The sequence below is a fragment of the Trachypithecus francoisi genome, unplaced genomic scaffold (assembly GCF_009764315.1).
Source record: "Trachypithecus francoisi isolate TF-2019V2 unplaced genomic scaffold, Tfra_2.0 Lachesis_group15, whole genome shotgun sequence".
NCBI classification, from domain to species: Eukaryota; Metazoa; Chordata; class Mammalia; order Primates; family Cercopithecidae; genus Trachypithecus; species Trachypithecus francoisi.
Window position 1 is genome coordinate 93,818,130 of NW_022681460.1, and position 24,809 is coordinate 93,842,938.

General features: G+C 36.3%; 1 protein-coding gene across 2 annotated transcripts in view; it reads left to right on the forward strand.

The window, feature by feature from the left end:
* Positions 1-24,809, forward strand: part of LCA5 (lebercilin LCA5) — a 53,404-nt gene that overhangs the window by 5,001 nt on the left and 23,594 nt on the right. Inside the window, exons 1-3 of one of the 2 annotated variants that reach the window (XM_033235582.1) lie at positions 8,809-8,894; positions 14,404-14,784; positions 19,737-20,266. In XM_033235582.1, coding sequence (XP_033091473.1) covers positions 14,595-14,784; positions 19,737-20,266 — 720 coding nt within the window. In that variant the 5' untranslated portion in view covers positions 8,809-8,894; positions 14,404-14,594. Of the gene's footprint in view, positions 1-8,808; positions 8,895-14,403; positions 14,785-19,736; positions 20,267-24,809 lie in introns of those variants that run through there. The other variant, XM_033235581.1, reaches the window with a different exon arrangement.

The following is a 24,809-nucleotide window of genomic DNA, read 5'->3' on the forward strand; positions in this document are numbered from 1 at the left end:
GTGATAGGATAGAGTGACTGGGCTCACTTTAATAGAAAATTATCAGGGGGCCATTTTTGAGAAAGTTATATTTGTGCTGAGAACAGGAAGAAAAGAATGAACCACTTTTGTGAAGTTCTAGTTAGTGCAGCAAGTACGAAGGCTGTTGGCAAAAATCGTTTATGTTGAAGGCACAAAAGAAGGTTAGCTTACCTGAAAAAGGAAATTTGAGAGGAAGAGTGATGTAAGGATAGAGAAGTAGACAGAAGGGCTCGACTTTATATGACTTTGCAGGCCTGGTTAAGGACTCTGACAGCCATAGGAGACCATTGAAGTGTATTAAGCAGGAGAGCAGTGCTGGTCTGATTTCTGTTTTGAGTTGCTTTTTCTCACTGCTGTGTGAAAAACTGACGAAGCAAGGATGAAAGTGGAATATCAGTTAGGAGGTTATTGCAGAAGTCCTACAGAGAAAACGTGGATGTGGACTAGATTCACATGACTTAGACTAGAGCAGTAGCACTGTGGACAGTAGGAAATGGTCAGATCTGGAATATAGTATGGAGATTAAAGTGTCTGGTTTTACAGATGGTTTGAATGAGAGATGTAGGAAGAAGGAATCCAGGACGATCTTTAGATTTGTGTCATGAGTAATTTAGTGGATGAATTTACCATTTAATGAGATCAGAAACATAGGAAAGAGTTGAGGTGGAAAAGGGACAGATAATGATTTCAGTTTTGGACCTGTAAATTTGAAATGCTTTTTAGATATCCAAATAAAACTGTCAAGTAGGAAGGTGAATATATGAATGTGGAAGCCAGGGTAAATGAAGTCTAGATGAGATCACCTAAGGAGAGAGTATAGATAACATGTGCTGCGCTGTGTATTCCAACATTTAGAGATCAGGAAGAGGAGGCAGATTCAACAGAGGAGACTGACAGGAGACAGCTAGTGAGGTAGTAAGCAAACCAGGAAAAGCAAGTAAGAGAATTTTGAGGAGGAATGGTTGGTTATGTCAAACACTGCTGTGAGGTTAAGGACTAGAAGGACAGAAAATTGGCTGATGGTGGGAGGAGATGTGTAAAAGAAGAAATAAGAAACTTGGCTGATGGATTTAGGAAGATGAATGTCATTGGTGAGCTTGACAAAAGCTGTTTCAGTGGAATGGTGGAGATGAAAACCTGACTAGTGTGGGTTCAAAAGGAAATGTTTGGAAAAGAAGTGATAGCATTCTAGGTTAAAGATTACTCTTCAAAAAATTATTGGAAAATTGGAGTAGAGAAATTGGGTTGTAGATGCAACAGAACATGGAATCAAGCATCAGCTTCATTAGCACCTCTTCGTTGATAGGAATGATCCTGTAGAGAGGACACAATTGCAGAAACACAATCCTTGACATTGAGAGGTAGTATGGGAAAGAAGATGAGTAAAAGTTTAGCTTTAAAAAGGAACAGAAATGCTTCTTCAGTTTTAGCAGAGTTGAGAGGGCAAAGAGGATGGGATAGATACAGGTGGAGGTGGCTTCAAAGATGAGGTAGTTATCATCTGATTGTTATCGAAATATTGAGTAGGTCACTCAACTAAGACTCAGAAAACTTATAGTCTGTTTTAAGTTTTACTAACTGAGCTTTCTGACCTTGGACCAGTTGTGAACTTGGGTAAGTCATTTTGTTTTTCCGGGCCTCAGTTTCCTAAATATTTGCAAAGGAAAGACTTGATTTCCTAGGGTACTGTCCAGTGGCAAATTGTTATGTAATCTTGTTAAGCCATAGTAGTTTTTATTGCTTTATACATTATAAGAAAACTTAATAATTATTTTCTTTACCTCATCTTTATTTCTCTTTTTTGGTCTAATTTTTTTATGTCTTTTCTTTTTTATTTAACTTATATTCTATTTGCCTGTTTGCTTAATTGAGCTATTTTTCTGAAGTGCTATTAGCCAGGCAGCTACAAGTTTCTACAAGGACTAAGGACTAATTTTTTGCAAGTGAATTTTCACAAGTGTCTGAGTTTCCATTCTCTAGGAAAGCTAAGTTATTTTTGTTGTTATATTTCCTAAGGATGTACTTGCTTATTAAAGGCAATGGTGAATTGTGAGATGATATAAGTATTACACATAGGTTAGAAAAACCTACCTTATTTCACAATAGAACCTAACTAATCAGAAGTTTAGCAAAGAAAAGAATATATTCTCTAGTGCCCCTGGGGCTGTTCTTGTTATTACTGTGAGAAACATGCTTACCTGTTTAAACCCATCGAATGGAGTCAGAGGCACAAAGAACAGTAAAAGTGATACTTTTAATAGTTGATACTTTTAATAGTGGTTTTGCAGATTGGGTGTCTGGTAGGCAGGCACACCCAGGGCAGCTACAGCAGGTAATTTATCTCACAGCACACAAGTTCCTCCCCCAGTTCTTCACTGGTTGAGTACTATTGTGTCTGCAGTTGGTTCCTTCCGGAGGGTTTGTGGTCTCGCTGACTTCAGGAGTGGAGCCATGACCTTCGTGGTGAGTGTTGCAGCTCTTAAAGATGGCATGGACTCAAAGAGTGAGCAGTAGCAAGATTTATTGTGAAGAGGGAGAGAACAAAACTTCCATAGCCTAGAAGGGGACCTGAGCGGGTTGCTGCTGCTGGCTGAGGTGGCCAGCTTTTATTCCCTTCTGTGTCCCCTCCTATGTTCTGTTTCTGTCCCATCAGAATACCCTTTTTTCTTCTTCTTTTTTTTTTTTTTTTGAGACGGAGTCTCGCTCTGTCACCCAGGCTGGAGTGCAGTGGCTGGATCTCAGCTCACTGCAAGCTCTGCCTCCTGGGTTCACGCCATTCTCCTGCCTCAGCCTCCCGAGTAGCTGGGACTACAGGCGCCCGCCACCTCGCCCGGCTAGTCTTTTGTATTTTTCAGTAGAGACGGGGTTTCACTGTGTTACCCAGGATGGTCTCAATCTCCTGACCTTGTGATCCGCCCGTCTCGGCCTCCCAAAGTGCTGGGATTACAGGCTTGAGCCACCGCGCCCGGCCAGAATGCCCTTTTTTCAATCCTCCCTGTGATTGGCTACTTTTAGGATCCTGCTGATTGGTGCGTTTTACAGAGCGCTGATTGGTCCATTTTACAGAGCGCTGATTGGTGCATTTTACAATCCTCTTGCTAGCTACAGAGATCTGATTGGTGCATTTTACAATTCCCTTGCTAGCTACAGAGAGCTGATTGGTGCATTTTACAGAGCTCTGATTGGTGCATTTTACAATCCTCTTGTAAGACAGAAAAGTTCTGCAAGTCCCCACTTGGCCCAGGAAGTCAAGCTGGCTTCACCTCTCACTATAGGGTTGCAATCTTCCTGGACGTTGCCCAAGTTTTATACTTCTTATAAGGTTAGCCTTATAAGGATACCTTATAAGGCTGATAGATTACACCATCCCCTTCCTTTCTTAAATTTCGATTTCCCAATAACTAAACTTTCTTTCCTTTTATTGGCTGACCCATCCTCTACATTCTCTTCACTTATTATGACCTTCTAAGTGCATGAGCCCTGTGGTTTGTTACATTTGCAGGTTGGCTGCCAGTGCTTAGATTTATCATGCCTTGAAAGTGGACCATTTAAAATGTTTTTCACTAATTCACTCTTCTTTTCTACTTACTTTCTTTGGTTTCATTTTTATTTAAAGCCTTCTGGTCCTTGAATTGCTTTAGAAGTTGTTAACTTTTTTCTTTCTAGGAGAGTGAGTTTAATTTGGTTTCTAATAGTAGCAGGTTATTTTGCTGGTAAGTTATGGGCATTTGCTTATTAATAGCTGTTTTAATTAATCTCTGTGCTAGTCCCCTCACAAGGGATAATACAACATCCCACTGCTGTTAAGACTCCTGCCACAATTATGAGAGATGTAAGGATTAAAGCTACCATGCCTTTCCGTTTTTTTTTTTTTTTTTTTTTTTGAGGCGGAGTCTTGCTCTGCCACCCAGGCTGGAGTGCAGTGGCCGGATCTCAGCTCACTGCAAGCTCCGCCTCCCGGGTTTACGCCATTCTCCTGCCTCAGCCTCCCGAGTAGCTGGGACTACAGGCGCCCGCCTCGTCGCCCGGCTAGTTTTTTGTATTTTTAAGTAGAGACAGGGTTTCACCGTATTAGCCAGGATGGTCTCGATCTCCTGACCTCGTGATCCGCCCGTCTCGGCCTCCCAAAGTGCTGGGATTACAGGCTTGAGCCACCGCGCCCGGCCGCCTTTCCGTTTTTTAAACCAGCCTTCTAGCCAGCCCGAAAATGAGTTATTAATTCCAGCATTTTCTGCCAGTTTGTTGGCTAGAGTTGTTAGTCCTTGTAAAATTTTTGTGATGGTTACATTTGGGGCAATATTGTTAGGAATGAAAGTACAACATTTCCACCCAGCATAACACATATGCCCCATTCTTTTGCTAGTATTATGTCTAGCGCAAGCCTGTTTTCCCAGACCATTTGGCTGATGGCATTTAACTGGCTAGCTACCTCTTTGAGGGCGTCTGAGTATAATTGATGATTTTTGTTGATTATAATAGATGTAGTTAATCTAATCCACATTCTTATTAATAGTTGACCACTAGAAGAGTGCTGACTTAAACCTAGCAGGTATTTGGTTTGCGGCCTTAAGTTGATTAGGCATCTCCCTAGGGACTCCTGTTGAGTTAACACATATATTGGGCTTAAAAGAATTTGTTACATCTTTTCGGTTTTTGTGGCCATGTGTATTTTTGAAAATCTTATGGAATGTCAGGGTGAGGGGAATGGCCAATTGGACTAAAGCACAAGTCCCGGTCCAATCAGATGGTAACAGGTTAACGGAGGTTCCTTTTCCCACAATACCACATGACGTTAGCACCAGGTATGTGATTGCTAGCTGAGTGATTGACATTGCCTTACCACTGATGTTTAAGATGTGGGTACAAGTTGAGAATTCTCCCATGGGCTTATTGAACTCTGCCCCCTGCCTAGAGAGACAAGAGGAGTGGTTTATATTCCCCATAGAGAATGAGGGAATTGCTCTGGGATTTGACTTCCGCAATGCAGGAAAGAGCAATGACAGACTTTTATAAGTTTCATTTTCCTATGCATCCATGTTCTGGTATAGAGCCAACATGCAACGCATTCCTTCAGGATTGATGTTTTATCCTAGGGGAAACGGCACCACCTTTGCCTGCGGTTGTTTTGCAGCACACTCGTAGCAGTTACTCTTGTTGAGGGCTTGTACTGAAATTTTGACCCATTCGACCCAGGCATTCACATCCCTGTACCCTGTCTCAATTTCTAAGGTTTGCCTTAAATTCTTTACCTCAATTATTTTTACCCTTTTAGGGTTATTATTTGGTGGACTAAAGTGTTTATTGGGGTTTGGAGTTGGAGTAGTCCCTGGCAAATGGGAGGTTGAGTTTTTCATTTTTGAGAACGAATTGCCCTAGGGGGTCTTTCCCTGTGATGTCTGCTCCTTGCCCATATACCCAAGACGCTTCCTTTGGTTCTTGGTTTAGAATGGCTGGATTGTTAATGGTGATGAGTATAGGATTGCATTTTAAATTTTGGCAGTTATTTGGCGGGGAGCCCTTGGGCAGATGTAGTTTATTCTTTAAGGGTCTCCAGCTTGGAGTTACCCACCCCGTGTTTACTATCCAACCCTGAAATTGGGTAGTTTACCATACATCATCCCAGCTGGGGCAGAGTCATGCACTACTGTAACCTGTATCTGGTTAAGGGCAGAGATATTTATTTGCCTGTGAGAACTATCTCTGATTTTTCAAATTCCCACAGAGTAAGACCAGGCAGGCATTAAATCTTATAGTCTGGAGTGCTACCATCTTGGTTACATTAATTACCGACTTGATTGAGTAGGGAGGAGTTCCCTGCCAGTTTCCATTTTGACCTTCTGCTTTTTGTATAGTAGCCCATTTTAGCTATATTAACTTCCAGACATGGGGCCAGCCTATGTTTTCTTGTTAGATTTTTTTTAGAGTTAACTTTAAGGGTTCCTTAGGTGACTCACGCACTTTTTACTGTTGTTTTCCCCTGCCCTCCCTTCTGGGGTCTGTTTTACGAGTGCCTTGATTGGAGTACAGTGAATCTGCTGACTTTCAGCTGTTTGCATGGCTGTTTCAGTGCTTAGGAGCACTTGATGGGACCTTCCCAGCTTGGATGGAGCTTATCTTCTTTCCAAGTTTTAGTCAGCATCAAATCACCAGGCTGGAAGTAGTGAACAGCAAACTTAAGAGGCGGAGTTTGAGTTAGAAGTCCTTTCAACCTAAGGGATGACAGGGTGGAGGATATGGCCAGTTTATAATTTCTTAAGAATTGATCCTTGGTTTCCATAGTAGGGAGATTTATAGCTCTGCCAAAATATAGGAGCCCATATAATAACTTGTAGGGGGACAATCCCAAGTTTTTTCCTGGGGCTGTTCTAAGGAGTGCTATTGGGAGACATTTGGTTCCAGGCATTTTAGTTTTTAAGGTTAGTTTGATGATAGCTTTTTGAGAGTTTGATTTATTCTTTTTATCTTTCCAGAGGAAGGGGGATGCCAAGGGGTGTGATAATTCCATTTAATTTGTATATCTTCCATAATTCCCTTTAACACCCTTGAGGTAAAGTGACTCCCATTGTCTGAATTAATATTTTTCACCAGGCCAAATCTAGGTAAAATTAGTTTTAATATTATTTTGACCACATTCCCGGCAGTGGCTATTGGAAGAGGAAAGGCTTCCACCCCGAGGGAAAGGTGATTTATGATTACCAGTAAATACTTTAGTTTTCCTGCTTTGGGCATTTCTGTGAAATTTACTTGAATGCTTTGAAATGGTCTTAGTTCGGGAGGCCTTCCTCCTGTGGCCTATTTTCTAATCACCTTTTTGTTTACCCTTTGACAAGTTACACAATTTCCACATACTTGTTTACTGAGGGTATAAAATCCCTGTACACCCATAATTCCTAAGTATTGCATCACACAGAGCCTGGGGTCCCCAGTGACTCCCTAAGTGTAATACAGACATTAGTTCTTTTATTAGAGGTTTACTCACACTAGCTTTCCCAAACTGTCCAGTAGTTATCTTGGCTGTCTGCTCCGGCTTGTGGCTCCTGCCGCCCCCAAACCTGCAGCTGCACTCCCTGGCCTGCAAGGCCAGTTCTTAGTTACAAAGTTAACTTTCACGAGACCTTGCCCTACTGGGTCCTCTGGATCCAATCAGGAGTATTTTTTCATTTGATCTCTGAGCCTCTGCAGGAATGCAGAGGGAATTTCCTCTTTTTCTTGTTGAATTTCAAATGCCTTTGAGACATTTTGTGTCCCAGGAGTGGACTCTTTGATCCCTTTAATTATTAGTTTCCTGAGGTTCTGCATTTGCGCCCAGTCCTGGGATTGTGATTATTCCAGTTGGGATTGACATTTGGAAATTTTTGTTTGGCTGGCAAGACTTTTTGCCTGGAAGGGTGTTGCCTCTCCCAGATGGCTATGACCACTTTCCTAATTATTCCCTTTTCTTCTCCTGTGAGCAGGATATTTATGATAGACATTGTTTTAGCCCAGGTGTAAAAGATGGGTCCTAGGAATTGGTCCAGCTGGTCTGCTAAACCGAGGGGATTTCCTAGGAGTGGTTTCATTTCTTTCTTTTTTCTCTTTTTTTAAGTATAAATGATCAATCAGAAATTATCTTCAAATAAATAAAACCAGAAGTATGGTTTTAAATAAAAAGCCCAAGATAAAGAAACAGAAAAGCTGACACTATATGAAGCAGTGGTAATTCTTGGACCAGAAGAGACTTTAAACAGAAAATGTTTACGTAGTAATCTCAGAGAAAAAAATATATTACCTCGGTAATGCAAGAACAGAATAATTATTTTAAAAATCGGAACAAGAAAGAGTTCTTGGAAATGAAGATATTGGCATAATTTTTTAAATGATGGTCTAGAAGATAAATTGAATAAAACTCTTTGAAAATAGAAGAAAAAAAGCAGGCTTATTATTTAGGAGAAATTTCAAAAAGAAAATGGAAAAAAAGGTTAATTATCTGAAGAACAATATAAGAAAACCTCTGGTGCTTAAAGATACAGATTTCCAGATTGAAAGGAAGAGGGGGAGAAAGGGTCCCAACACGATGAAAAAGGCTCACTGGTATTCATGTTCTTGTGAAATTTCAGTATAACAAGGGGGAAAGCCCTAAATGCACCTAGGGAGCGAAAAAAGGAAAAAGATTTCCTATAAAGGAATGAGAATCTATTTTAGTATAACTAGAGTGTAAATTCTCTAAGGACAGGGACTTTTTGTTCATTACTGCTACATAGAGCTCAAGAAATATATTTTGAATAAAAGAGTGACTGTAACATATGTGTCACAAACAATGCTGATATATTTTGAATAAAAGAATGATTATAACATATGTCTCACAAACAATGCTGAGGGTTTAAAAGACAGTGAAGCAGTGTCTTCAAAGTTCTGAGAGAAGATAACCTAGAATTTGGAATGTATGAAAAGTAATAAGTGTGAGGTAAAATAACAACATTCTCAGGCATGCAAGGACTTAGAACATTTACTTCCTAAACCATAAACTCTTCCTGAAGAAGTTATTTAAGGATGTGGACCAGTAAAATGATGATGGAAACTAATAAAGATGACATGGTGTTAATGAAATAGTGCACTAACTCAGGAATTTAATAAAAGTAATTCCAGAATGACAGCAGTACAATAGGTCTAGAAAGTAGTTGGTTTAAATTAGAATAGGAAATTCAAGGAAAATGTCCTTAGGAGGAAGAATGGAATGGACTTAAGGCTGTTGGTAGATTAAGAAGCTGGTAGATATTAGTGATATAAGAAATGTTTTTTCCCCTTAATAGGAAAAAAAGACAATCAGGAATTCTAAGAGAAAAACCATGCATAACCAACACGTAGTTGCATGTTGCAACCATATAAAGTGAAGGGTGAGTTAAATCCTCATCTTTCATAGTCTAAAATTGCTAACTCAAGATACAGCACACACATAAAGGTATAAGCCATTAAAATGGTTGTTTCAGGGAGCAGGACTTGGATAGTGGGGCATTGGATATTTCCTTTATTTATTTATTTTTATGGAACTATGTGGATATATTTGGGGGCGGCAGGGAGAGAACACTGTTTGTGTGTTCTTCCCCTTGTCCATAGAAAGTTGGTGGGCCCCTCGGATTTAGATAGGATAGATCATAGGAAGCTACTTCTGCTATGCAAATGTAAACAGAAATAATTTTCATCTTTACCATATAACCAACTTTTAATTATATTACTGGAATTTAAACTGAAAGTTGTTGACAAAGAACATCAGTTATAATTTACTGAGCATCTCATATGTATTTGAATTGCTAATATAATTGTTGATATTTACCAAGTTCTTACTGTGTAATAGTCATTGAATTATCCCATTTAATCCTCACAAGAATTCTCTAAAGTAGTTACTAGTAATATTATCTTTTTACATATTAAAAAATTAGACTTACATTGAGAGGTAAACTCTCCAGATTTACATAGCTAATGAGTACCAGAGCCACTTACTTGCTGTTATAATTATTCTTTTTTTCTAGATAATTTTTTTCATGTGTAAATATTTTTTCACATGATTGCAGAGTGAAAGATTCAGGCTGATTTATGTATATTTTTAATATTAGTACTTGCCATAGGAATTGTTGATTTTAGATACAGTAACTAATTTTGAGACTGCGATTGCTAGACACTCAGAAGTAAAATCAAAGTCAAGTGCTTTTTGCTTTTTAAAATATTTTTCTAAAGAAAATATCAAATACAGAATTGGAAATATTAGAATAATAAATTCAAAAGTCTTCTATCAGTTTACATAATCGTCAACTCATGGTCAATTTTGTATCTCTACCCTTACCCATTTTCCTTTGGGTTATTTTGAAGCAAACCTCAGACGATTTTATTTATAAATATTTCCACCTATATCTCTAAAAGATAAAGATTCTTTAAAAAGATAATGACAGTATCAGGCCGGGCGCGGTGGCTCAAGCCTGTAATCCCAGCACTTTGGGAGGCCGAGACGGGCGGATCACGAGGTCAGGAGATCGAGACCATCTTGGCTAACACGGTGAAACCCCGTCTCTACTAAAAATACAAAAACTAGCCGGGCGAGGTGGCGGGCGCCTGTAGTCCAGCTACTCGGGAGGCTGAGGCAGGGGAATGGCGTAAACCCGGGAGGCGGAGCTTGCAGTGAGCTGAGATCCAGCCACTGCGCTCCAGTCCGGGCGACAGAGCAAGACTCCGCCTCAAAAACAAAACAAAACAAACAACAAAAAAAGATAATGACAGTATCAATATCTCACCTAAAACAGTAGAATTCCTTAATATTAAATACGTGGTCAGGGCTGGGCATAGTGGCTCATGTCTGTAGGTCTGGCTACTCAGGAGGTAGGAGGATTGCCTGAGCCCAGGAGTTCAAGGTTACAGTAAGCCATGATTGTGCCACTACATTCCAGTGTAGGCAACAGAGCAAAACCCTGTCTCTAATAACAATAAATAGTGTTTAAATTTTCTTGATTATAATTTTTTAATACAATTTATTGTAATCAGGATTGAAATACTGTCCATGGATTGTACTTGGTGGTTGTTTCTTAAGACTTTCTTATTATATAAATACCCTCTTCTCTCCTCTCTTGTTCTGCTTGCAATTCGTTCATTAAAGAATCTAGTTTTTCCGGCCAGGCGCGGTGGCTCAAGCCTGTAATCCCAGCACTTTGGGAGGCCGAGACGGGCGGATCACGAGGTCAGGAGATCGAGACCATCCTGGCTAACACGGTGAAACCCCGTCTCTACTAAAAATACAAAAACTAGCCGGCGAGGTGGCGGCGCCTGTAGTCCCAGCTACTCAGGAGGCTGAGGCAGGAGAATGGCGTAAACCTGGGAGACGGAGCTTGCAGTGAGCTGAGATCCGGCCACTGCACTCCAGTCCGGGCGACAGAGGGAGACTCCGCCTCAAAAAAAAAAAAAAAAAAAAAGATCTAGTTTTTCCTGTAGAGTTTGCTACAGTCTGGATTTTTTTCTGATTGCTTCCTTGTACCTTGATCTCGTACTTTCAGTGTCATTTACATTTAGAGGCTTCATTAGATTCAGATTCAGTTTTTGTGGGGAGGAGGGAAGATTACTTCAGAGGTTTTATTGTGTCCTATCAGAGACATGGTATCTGGCTGTTACTTTTCTGGAGCGATACAGCCATTTATGATCATTATATAGCTTCATTATTTCTTTAGGAGTTGTGAAATGTCACTCGTCTAATTCTGTCATTTTAATACTTTGTTTTTTATTTGTTAACTAGAATAATTCCATAAAGAAATACTTTCCCCTCATCTAATATTTTATTTTCAGATAATAGCTTTTTAAGAGTATATTATAGCAAGATGCATGTGTGATTTTTTTTTTAATGTATAAATTTTTAAATTAAATGAGATGGTTTCCTAGAATCTTCCAAAGGTGAATAATTAGGTTTTTGTAAAATATATGAACTCAAGGATTTAAATACTTTTGATATGTTTAAATCGTTTGCTGATATAATTTGTATTGGTGACAAATTTGCCTTGTCTTTGGCAAGTAGTTCCTTGAAGTTGGCTCCTGAGTCCATTTGACTGACACTCCATCAGTAGTCTGTCTGATAGCTTCCTTGCTTTCTAGTATGACCAGACTGCTATATTCTTAGATTTATTTTGTATGTTTCCTCCCTCAGAAATGGAATCAGGCATTTCACAAGGAACTTTAGGTTCTTTCAATGGGAAGTGGCATATAGACACTACTTCTGGGTTCTAGGAATGTTCCTAGTTTTTTCCTTGTTTCTGGGATTTTTCGGTGAACAAAGTGAATAAGTTTTTAAAAAATAAAAGCCATCATAAATTCATAGTGTCACTCATAATTCAAATTTTGAATGTCAAAGTTTTAAAACTCACATTAGTTTATATTTAATTCTTCCATGTTGAAAATTCTAGTGCCCAGCTGCACCAATAATAATTACTCGTTTGTTTTATTTCGCAGTACATGTGTATAAGTCTGAGAATAAAATATCTCAGTAGCAAAATAAGATTCTTTGAATGGCTTTAAAATTTTTTTTACACTTTTTTTTGGTCATTATGTCTCACTAGGAATATAAAGTCAAATTATTGTGTTTTAAAGTCATTTGAACTGGTTAATTTTTGTAGTTTTACCACCAACCATGTATGTAGGTTGATTTATCTAATTTTATTTTGATTTATGGGAATTGCTTTTCAAAAATCTCATTTCTAAAAATTATAATTTCCAATGTTAAATCTACAAAAATTATATACAAAGAAGCCAAGCTTCTATCCCTTTCCCTAAATTCTGCTTCCTTCCTTCCCCTGTAGCTGCGTTTAGTAAGCTAACTACCAGCACATGGGGCTTCTTAAATTAAAATTAATTAAAATTAGTTCTTCAGTTACACCAGCAACATCTCAAGTGCTTCATAGCCATATGTGGCCAGCCACCATCTTGAACAGCACAGATTATGGAACATTTCCATCCTGGCTGAAAGTTCTGTTGGACAGAACTACCCTAGCGAACTCATTTTATTTTTCTTAATTACTTGATTTTTCCTTCCACTTAAAAATATAAAAAATTACATATGTTACCCTTCTTCCTTGATAAATGGTAGCATACTACATGCTTTTTTTCATCTTTCTTTTCTCTGTATATCCTAGAGATTACATCATACTATGAGCAATACACAGAGATAGTCTTCATTCCTTTAATAGCTTCATAGTATTACATATACTTCATTGTGTGGATGTTTATAATTTGTAAGACCAGTTCTTATTGGTCATTTTATTGTTTTAGTTTTCTACTTACATTAGTGCTACAATAAATAGTGCTGCCTTGTGCATGTCCTTTCATATGTTATTACTAGAAGAACAATACTTCTAATACTAATTTCATCAATGGGATTTTTGTTTCTTCTAAATTGGATTATAAAAGTAATCCAATTTTGTTGTGTTAGAAAACCAGAATATGTTAATGGAGAGAGAAAATTATCCAAAATCCATGTTGTCAGGCAAGCACTATTTTGGTGTTTGTGTATTCCTTGCTTTGGAAAATATTTTCAGTTTCTGAATTCAGATAAGAATAATAGTGTTTTCAGTTTTTTTTTTAAATGAATATGTGTAGTTGAGATCATACTGTGTGCACTGATTTGAATTTTTTCTTTGCGATAATAGTATAAGCATTTTCCTTAAATACAAACTTTTTGTAAACATTTTCAGTAGCTTCATGATATTATGCTGTATGGATTTGTACATTACTTAATTATTCCTCAATGATTAGGCATTTAATTTGCTTCCATTAAAAAAATTGTACTGTACTGCATTAAATATTTGCACATAACTTTTCTCCTAATTTTAGCATTATTTTATGGGAATCCAGAAATTATTGTATCAAAGGTTAAAGCATAATTAAAGTGACAATACATTTTGCCAGTGTTTTTCCAGAAAACTCTGTGGATCTTTTTCTGATAGCAACTCTGACAACATTGAGTGTTATTATTTTGAAAAATCTTTAATAATTTGTATTGCCTTTTTGGAGTCTTATATATTTTGCCCATTTAATTTTTTACCTCATATTTTTCTCAAAGGATGATACATTTATGTATTGAAGATGATAATTTTTTTTGTCATGTTTGCAAATGTTTCCAATCAAGTATTTTTTCTTTTAGTTTTTAAAAAATATACTTTAGTGTTACGTTTTTGGTGTGGTCAATCTTGGATATTTTTATGTTTTCTTTTTTCCTTTTTTTTTTTTTTTGAGACAGACTCTCATTCTGTCACCAGGCTGGAATGCAGTGGCGCCATCTTGGCTCACTGCAACCTCTACCTCCTGGGTTCAAGCGATTCTCCTGCCTCAGCCTCCTGAGTAGCTGGGACTACAGGTGTGCGCCACCACACCCAGCTAATTTTTGTATTTTTAGTAGAGATGGGGTTTCACCATGTTGGTCAGGCTGGTTTCGATCTCTTGACCTCATGATCCGCCTGCCTCAGCCTCCCAAAATGTATTTATTCTTATTAGCAGATTTGTTCTTTACTATCACCACTACCTCCACTCCCACCACCTCCCTGCCTAAAAAAGAAAAAACTGGTAATTTGGTCATTATTGTCCATTAAAATTCAGCATTTGTCTCTGGTATAACTCTTAAAATTGAACAGTCAACTTCAGTTAACATTTGTTCAGAAGTAGTTGTATGTCAGGTACTTATTATCTGTCTAGGCTGTGACAGTCTGTAGTTCTTCCAAATACTGTAAAAAACTTATCTGTGAAAATATAGATAAATTGTAGCCTCTTTTAAAAATTGTGAGCTATATATTATTTTGCTTTTAGTGTCTTTCATTGTAATTAATTGTAGAAACGACTGTAGAGACTGTATGATAAATCTCCTTTCCCCTTCCTTAATTTCAGGGCAAAAAAGTTTGTCCTCTGGATGCTAATGTGAATTGTGGTCTACAAATACCTTCTGGAGAAAATAGATTGCACAGAAATGCATATTATCAGGATCTGAAGACTGTGAAAATGTTTTTCAGTATTGTCATAGTCTCCTCTGGAGAAAATAATCTGTGAAACTATGTGAATAGAAACCATTTTTCAAAACAATGGGGGAAAGAGCAAGAAGTCCAGGTACTGATCAAGAAAGAAAGTCAGACAAACACCATTGTTCTTATTCATCTGATTTTGAAACGCCACAGTCTTCTGGCCGATCATCACTGGTCAGTTTTTCACCTGCAAGTGTTAGGAGAAAAAATCCTAAAAGACAAACTTCAGACGGCCAAGTACATCACCAAGGTAAGTTTTCTTTAAAAGAGTCTGGTGGACCTAGAAGACTCACTTTGAGTGCTTAAGGACAACGTGTATGAATGAAACTCTTTTTTTAGTATATATGTTGTTGTATACATGGAAGTGGGCTGATTTACATTTTATAGGTTATATACTTATGTATAAATGTTGTTTGATGGTACTATTAAATTTGTTATATTCAGAGTCATACAATATACAGAAGGAAACATACCTAAGCCTTCTGTTTGTTTTTTCTTTTTCCTAAAGAAATGCTTGTCTTGGGGTTTCCAAGATACTGTAAAGACAAAAAAGTTTATAAATCATATGTACCTTTTTGTATCTTCATTTTTTTGAAAGTAGGAAAAGCATTGATATAAAGTGGTTAAGGGACATTTTTAATAGATTGAGTAAAATTGCTTACTCTAGGTAATACAGTGTTTACTGTAAAAATTCAAATTAAACCTAGGAATGGAATTGGGGCCTTTGGTGTAATTTGCTTTCTTTTGAAGTGTGTTGTAATGGAAACTGGATTAATCATTAGAAGTCATTTTGTTATTAAAATATTACTAGAATGGAAATAGGCCTTCATACATATTTGACTATATAATATTCTACAAATATCTGCATCTCAATAAATCTCTGGTCAAGAACACCCCACTGTAGTTAGTAACAAAATATGTAAGGTTTATAAGTACAGCGTAGAAAAATAAGACAAGTGAGATAATTACAGTACCCATTAATAAAAGTAGCACAGCAGTAGTTTAAAATGGTGAGAGTTTAGATTGCAAGGCAGGGAGTGATAAAATTGTGGGTGGAAAAGGGAAACAAGGGACCACATTATGAAACACCTTGCATCCTGTGCTAATGTATTGACTATTTTTGTGGGGAATAGTTAGCCATTGAAAGGAGTTAAGCAAGGGCATAATTAAGTTTGCCTTTATAAAATTTTTACTTCAAAAAATAATATTTGCTCATTAAAAACTACAAAGAATGTGTATTCCTTTTGAAAGAAACCCTTTCATGGACCCCCAGTCTAGCTCCATACTTCTAACCATTTATAACAATTAGGAACCTTTTTCTTTTTCTTTTTTTGTGAGTACAGTGCTTTGGTGGTGGTAGTATTTTGGTCTCTTTCTCTGTATCTGTCTCAGTGAGGGGCCTGTTATGATTTTGTAGTTGAGAGCATGATGTCTTATTAAACTTTTGCTGTATAATTAAGAACTAACAAAACAGATCTTAGGGTTGAACCTTAGAAAATGCCTGTTATTCTGAAGAAATACCTAGGGTATTATTGGTAAGGAATAGTTTAATTTTTTTCTTCATTCCCCAGAAACAACTTAGGAGGCCAATTAAAGAGTCAGAACTTTGTAAGCCTTACCTTATTTGAGAAGATAATTGAGAAAAGCTGTGAAAAGCAGTCCAGCATCAGCCAGAAATTTTCAATTATTGTCTTCAATTTGACTTGTACTGTTTTCTGTTTTACACTGTCCTTTGAATTAAAGTCTGTGATAATTAGTCGGCCTTAGACCAAGTAACAAGACCAAACTGATACGTTTCCATAAACACTAAGTTAATTTCTCTTGGTTTAAATTGCAATCAGTATAGACTAACCTAAGGACAAAACAAATGTGATTAAAACAGTATTTTAAACGAATTTTCGGATTGGCATGTTCGATAGCATATTCTTCCTTCCCCTTCCTTAATTTTCAGCATACTTTGTTTTTTTGCATAAAATTCATGCTGCATCAGAATTTATCATGGCAAAATTTAGTAAGTTTTAGTTATACATGTTCATTTGTTATATGTTTATTCTTTGTTTTTTCAATAATATAAACATATCTTGATTTTTTTGGTGGATGCATAATTTATTTTTACTACATTAAAAAAATTAGTCATATTATTTTTAACACCTGAAGGAAGAAAAAGCAATTTTCCACCCACTTTTTAGGAGTGACTTAACAAAGCGAGATGAAGAATGATATACACAACAATCATCTTTCTTCTTACTCTTATTAACCCTTAAGAGTTTAAAATATTTTGTCTTGATAGTTTTAAAAATGAAAATAAAAAGGTAGATGAAAGCTGGAAATATTTGTGAGTTCTGGTTAATGGTCAGTTTGTAGTTATAGAATATGCTAAAAAATTTATACTCAGAGTTTTAGGATGTCAGAAAGTTGGTTGTGAAAACCCTTTTTTATCTGACTCAAAATTTTTATCCTGATTCTTATATTATTAGGCTTTAACTTTTCGTATAAAACAAGTTGCTCTGTGAAGTTTCGTTTTATAAGCAGTATAATAAAACCATATTTGGAACAGTTGACATTCATCTTCATATATAATTATTTTTATGTATAAAGTTTCTGTCATTCCAAGAGCTGAGTACATATCCCATAATAGCGTATATATACCAAAATTCCATTAGCTACATATGTTGGGAAAGAAAACTGAAATGATGGACATTTCAACTTTAAAATTGTATTCTAAAGTAATGCTGCCCACTGGAAGTATAATGCAGGTCACAAATGCAAGCCACAAATGTAATTTTATATTTTCTAGTAACCAGGTTAAAAAGGAAAAACAAATGAAATTAATTTTAATAATATATGAGTATTATTTCTACATATAGTAAGTATAAAACATTGTGAAATATTTTGCATTATTTTTATTTTTGAATCAAGTGTTCAAAATCCAGTGTGTGTTTCACAATTACAGCATATCCCAATTTGAGCTACCCACATGTCAAGGTTCTCAAAAGCTGTGTGTGGCAGTGGCTACCATAATGGATAGCATAGTTTCAAGGTAGCAATAATTAAGTACTCCCTCATTTCTTTTTATTACTGCTTCCTTTCATGTATTCAGTTATTTATAGAGCTGGAATCCCAAATTGATACACATTCAGAACAGTTTCTATAAAATCTTTTATATTTTTAATGAAACTTTGTAATGTTAAATTGTGAAAATTACTTATTATTCTTTACTTGTTTACAAAATGGAATCAAGTATCCATGGCTGATGAAACGGGGAAGGAAAGGTTGGATCTTCTGGTGTTTCTTCAAACTTTTGTACTCTGGAATGTGTTTTCTCCTTGAAAAAAAATGCAGTCACCATGTAGATTAAAGATGATTACTCTTAGCAGACTTTCAAGTGCCTCTTTTAAAGGGCTGGTGCTCTGAATATTGAGGCTTAAGTTTAATGAACTTTTAGTAAAAATAAAAACATTATTTCAAATTTTTGAGCAATGTGACTTAAAATGTATTCTTTAAAGATTTCATATACTTACATTTTTAAGGATGTGATTTTTTGTTTTCATCTCAAATTAGGTGTTTTTGATTTGAACATCACAGAAAAGAAATCTTCTGAGAAAGCATTTAGAAACACACCTGTACTTCTGTTTTCCATTTTCAATCACCGATAAATGGAATATTCTTATTACTAACAGAGAACACGTAGAACATTTAACTCTCCCAACAACCTAGTTGTGTTGATGACATTGTCTTCTTTCTATGGGCTCGGTAAATAGACTTGGAAAGGTTTGATTGAATTGTCCAAATAGTTAAGTGATAAATTTGAGCCACAAATCTCACTGTATAATGTGCTGTCATCCTATCCCCAGATAAAGTTGTAATTAATGTAGAGAAAACATACATTTTCTTTTCCTTTTTTTTTTTAGTTTTAAGTTCAAGGACACATGCAGGATGTGCAGGTTTATAACATGGGTAAATGTGTGTTATGGGGGTTTGTTGTATGAATTATTTAATCACCCAGGTATTAAGGCTAGTATCCATTAGGTATTTTTCCTGATCTGCTCTCTCCACTTGCCCTGCACCCTCTGATAGGCCCCAGTGTGTGTTGTTCCCCTCTATATGTCTATGTGTTCTCATCATTTAGCTTCCACTTATAAGTGAAATCATATGTTACTGGTTTTCTGTTCCTGCGTTAGTTTGCTAAGGATAATGGCCTCCAGTTCCATTCATGAACCTGCAAAGAACATGATCTCGTTCTTTCTTATGGCTGCATAGTATTCTATGGTGTATATGTACCACATTTTCTTTATCCAGTCTATCATTGGTGAGCATTTTGTTTGATTCCATGTCTTTGCTATTGTGAATAGTGCTGCAATGAACATACATGTGCATGCCTTTATAAGAGAATGATTTCTTTTCCTTTGGGTATATACCCAGTAATGGAATTGCTGGGTCATGTAGTATTTCTGACTTTAGGTCTTAGGAATCGCCACACTGTCTTTCACAATGGTTGAACTAATTTTAACACTCCTACCAACAGTGTATACGTGATCCTTTTTCTCCACAACCTTGCCGGCATCTATTATTTTTTTTTACTTTTTAATAATAATTCTGATTGATGTGCGATGGTATCTCATTGTACCCCATTAAAAAGTGAGGAAAGGACATGAACAGACACTTTTCAAAAGAAGACATACATATGGCCAACAAGCATATGAAAAAAAGCTCAACATCACTGATCATTAGAGAAATGCAAATTGAAAATATACATTTTCACATTTCAAATAATGATCCCAATATCTTGGCACGAATGATTTGAATATCACAATGTTTTGTCCAGTGTTTGTTATGCACCACGCTAATGCTGATGATGCTGATTACTCTCATGTTTGAATTCTGACTTGCCATCTTATCTAAAAAGTTAAAAATGGTTAAAGCTTGACACTGCTGTCTTTTAAAGCTGTGTAAAATAATTCTGTATAAACTATTTGGATATCATTTTTGGTGGATCAGAATATTTTTTACCTTTCTTAAAATATAGCACACCTTTCTTAGTAGAAACCTATAAAATAAAACTTGATCTTTTACTAATATTGTAAAATCTTTTCTTAATGACAAAAATAACTAAAGAATGTTATGGACCCTCGTGTTAGGATGAATAAATAACACTACTTTTGGTATAGCTTTCACTCTACATTATTCCTGTTTCTTTTTTAGTCCCTCGGAAACCAAGCCCTAAAGGTCTACCAAACAGAAAGGGAGTCCGAGTGGGATTTCGCTCCCAGAGCCTCAATAGAGAGCCACTTCGGAAAGATACTGATCTTGTTACAAAACGGATTCTGTCTGCAAGACTGCTAAAAATCAATGAGCTGCAGAATGAAGTATCTGAACTCCAGGTCAAGTTAGCTGAGCTGCTAAAAGAAAATAAATCTTTGAAAAGGCTTCAGTACAGACAGGAGAAAGCCCTGAATAAGTTTGAAGATGCCGAAAATGAAATCTCACAGCTTATATTTCGTCATAACAATGAGATTACAGCACTCAAAGAACGCTTAAGAAAATCTCAAGAGAAAGAACGGGCAACTGAGAAAAGGGTAAAAGATACAGAAAGTGAACTATTTAGGACAAAATTTTCCTTACAGAAACTGAAAGAGATCTCTGAAGCTAGACACCTACCTGAACGAGATGATTTGGCAAAGAAACTAGTTTCAGCAGAGTTAAAGTTAGATGACACCGAGAGAAGAATTAAGGTACAATTTCTCCAGCTTCTAGTTGTACTTTCTTGGGATGTTTCTTATTGGGCATTTAATGTGCTCTCTTAAAATTGCTTATTGCAGTTTGATATTTGCTTGGAAATGAAAACTATTTTTAGTACTGTTTTCTAAGTAAAAGATTCGGGAAAATTTAGTATTTTATATTTAAGAGGAAGATGCAAAAGATTGTGTACATTAATGAGCTACATGTTGACTGATGGATCATAGTCATTTTGGGAAAATACTCTATTTGGTTATCTGATTGTTTCTCTGAAATTGGAAATGACACTGTAATAGCCATAGTATATAAAACTGACCTTTTGGGGCCACTGTGTAAGAAATGCCACATGAACAATGCCTTCTGTTTTTATATCTATGCACATTGTCTGTTAAAAATTAATTATAGTACATCTTTTTGGACATGGTCTGCACCTACTCCCCAGAATGAAAAAACTGTTAGAGCGTGGGTGGAAGACTGTTAGGACTAACAGTCTGAGAATACAGCAGCTCTTTTAAAAGTATGTCTTTCCTGAATGGAGAGAGGAAAAGAGTCCTATCCCATGACTTTTACACAGGGCACTCAGTTGCCACCTTCTGTGTATATGTATTAGACAGAAGCCCTGAGTCAGGTTCTGTTGCTTAAAATTGACAAGTAGTTTGGAAAGCAAAGGTATGAAAAAGTATGGCAATAATGCTTGCTGTGAGAGTGAGCAAAGGAAGCTCAGAACTATCAATAAATTAGGTTTTTGCAGTATATTAATTAGATGTTTTTAATACATGGCATGTTGTGGTACTTAGTCTATATAATATGCCATGCCCATTATACCAGTGCCATGCCCAGGGACAGGGACTCATTAAATACACGCTGTACATCAGTGGCCAGAAAAGGCGCCTATTTTTTTTCCTTCAAAATTTGCAATTATTGTCTTTTGTTTCAGTGCACAGAAGATACCCTATTATGTAGATTCCAGTAATGATCAGCTCACAGTGCAAAGCAAACAAACTGTTTTTAAGAGCCACTTACCCATGAAGTAGGGTAGGAGTGGGGACTGAGAATAGTTACCATAAACAACAAATAACTGACATTTTAATTATTTTTAAAGGGAAGAATAAAATGTGCCAAATAATGGATTTTAAAATTATGAAGAGCACAGATTGCTAATTAATAAATATGATAAATAGCTGAGTGTGTATATAAAACTACATATAGAGAACATGAAATTGCAGTGCATACACACACGTATACAACTATATACTGCAGTTTTCTCTTATGTGAAGGGGATTGACAGGTGGTGGGGAGGGAGAAGAGAGAGAGAAGAGATAAGAAATGGGACTGACCCTGTGGATTCTGAGTTATACATGGAGGTGAATTATATGACTGCTCACTTGGGAGCATGAAAATCAGTCACCTATAATGTTAAGTCTTTGAAGTAGTTAACCATATAGTGTCCTCATTTTTTTTCATATTGGAAGTTTTTTAAATTTTTATTTTGAGTTCATTGTAGATTGCCATGCAGTTGTAAAAAATATGTAGAATAACTATAATGTTACAGCCAGGAAATTGGTCGTGATACATACAATTCATCAACTGCATTCAACTTTCCCTAGTTTTACATGTGTGTGTATTTAGTTCTGTGCAGTTTTATCACATGTATAGATTCGTGTGACTACCAGCATAGTCAAGATATAGACCAATTCCATCATAAGAATCCCTTGTATTTTACCCTTTTACTGCCACAGCTACCTCTTGCCTTTCCCTCACTAACCTATGACATCGGCTAATATGCTCATTATTTCTCTAATTTTGTCATTTCAAGAATGTTATATAAATGGAATCACACAATATCTAACCTTTTGACATTGGCAGATTCCGCTTATACATTCACTCAAATTGTTGCATGTATCAATAGTTTCTTTTTTCCCTGAGTATTCCATGGTATGCACCACTACGGAGTATTATGGTACATCCCGTTGAAGGACATTTGGTTTGTTTCCAGTTTTGGGCTCTTAACTAATAAAACTGCTATGACCATTTATGTGCAGATTTTTGTTTGAATATACGTTTTAATTTCCCTGGGATATATGCGTGAAAGTGTACTTGCTGGTTTTATGATAAATCTGTTTGATGTTGTAAGAAACTGCCATTCCGTTCTCTCTTTTTTTTTTGTACTTTTTTCTTTGTTGTTGTTTTTTCCATTTGTAACAATCATCAGAACATTCTCTTTTCTAAAGTAGTGGTACCATTTTTTATTGTCCCGCCAGTAGTGTGTAAGTGGTCCAGTTTCTCAGCATCTTTGCCAGCATTTGGTGTTAACACTTTTTAAAGTTTTAGGCATTTTGATAGCTATGTAGCATCATCTCATTGTGGTTTTATTTTGCCTTTCCCTAATGGCTAATGATGTTGAACATCTTTTCATGTGCTTATGTGCCATCTGTAGATCTGTGCATTTCATTCATGTTTTCTGCCCATTTCCTAATTGGATTGTTTGCTTTATCTATTTTTGGAGAATTCTTTATTATAATCCAGATACAAGGTTTTTGTCAGATATGTGGTTTACAAATGTTTTCTGCCATTCTGTAGCTTGTCTTTTCATCCTTTTCACAGTGTCTTTCAGAGGAGAAATTTTTGATTTTGATTTTTGATGTGGTTCAGTTTAGCAGATATATCTCTTATGGGTTGTGCTTTGGTGTCAAGTCTAACACGTCACCTATCCCTATTGTCCTTTACCTGTTTGTCCCAAAGATGTTCTTCTATTTTTTCATCTCCCAGCTTTATTGAGGTATAATTGACAAATAAAAATTGATTACTTTTAAGGTATACCACTTGGTGTTTTATAAAATTGTTATGGTTTTATATTTTACACTTAAGTCCATGATTCATTTTGATTTAATTTTTGTATAGACTCTGAGGTTTAGGTTGAAGTTCTTTTTGTTTGTTTGGCCTATGGATGTGTAGTTACTCCAGCACCATTTGTTAAAAAGATATCCCTCCTTCATTGAATTGCTTTGGCACTTTTGTCAGTTGGGCATATTTTTATGGCTTTATTTCTGTAGTCTCTATTCTGTTCTATTGATCTGTGTGTCTATTCTTTTGTTGTTACTACACACTCTTGATTACGTATAGCATCCATAATAAACCTTAACATTAGAGAGACTGATTCCTCTCATGTTATACCTCATTTTAAACATTTTAACTGTTTTAGCTACTCTTGATCGTCTGCCTTTCCATATAAATTTTAGAATAAGCTTGTCTACATCTACAGACATCTTCCTGGAATTTTTGTAGGAATTGCATTAAACATAGATCAATTTGTGGAGAATTGGTATCTTGACTGTGTTGAATCTTCCTATCTTGAACATAGTATGTGTCTCCATTTATTTAGGAAATCCGATTTTTTTCATCATTATTTTGTAATTTTCAGAATACAAATCTGTATATGTTTTAGATTTATACCTAAATATTTTATTTCTTTTGGTGCAATTTTAAATTGTCTCAATTCTTACTAAATTAGAAAATTACTTTTGAACTTTTATTTTTGAATTTCAAAACGTATTTTTGTTGTAAAAGTTATTTTCACAAGGAGTTAAGAATGTTTTGTGCAAACCAAGGAATAACGGTTTTAGAAGTTTACTCCCAAGTTTTAGAAATACTGGATTTATCAACTGTATACCTCAAAGTTGGGTTGGTACGTCTAAACTGCTTCATTTCTGCTATATTGGAATCAATATTTAATATGATATTATGAACGTACTTTTTTTTTTTTTTTGAGACAGAGTCTCACTCTGTCCACCAGGCTGGAGTGCAGTGACATGATCTCGGCTCACTGCAACCTTCACCTCCCAGGTTCAAGCGATTCTCCTGCCCCAGACTCCTGATTAGCTGGGATTACAGGCACACACCACCACACCCAGCTAATTTTTATATTTTTAGTAGAGATGGGGTTCACTCTGTTGGTCATGCTGGCCTCGAATGCCTGATTTCAGGTAATCCACCCACCTTGGCCTCCCAAAGTACTGGGATTACAGGAGTGAGCCACCACGCCCAGCCATGAACCTACTTCTCTTAACCCAATAAGTTCACATCAGCTGTTGTACTATAGTAGCTCTCTTGTTATTTGGGGGGATAGGGGGAGTGTAGCCAGCGCAGCCCACCTGCGGGTAATTGTTCTCCACTTTTTAACCTACTTTTTCATACTTCCTAAATGCAGCCTCTGGTTTTTAACCCATTTTGTACATCTTTCATGATCTCAGCAGTCAATCCAAAATTTGAAATATTTACTATTGAGTTTCTTACTTTACTGCAAAATTCAGCATTTGTTTTTGTGCCTCATTTTATTTTTCAAATTTTACTTCAGCCAGCACTGTTGATCCTTTCTCTTCTAACTCAGGTATAGTCAAACCACTAACTGATTAAGAGAAAAAGAACCAGAAACTTGATTGTGATGTTTCATTTTGCAAATTAACTAAAACCCAAGAAAGTCCTGGGTATCCCTTGAAATTACAGTAAAATCTTAGTAAAGATCTCTGTTATTGTTAAGTT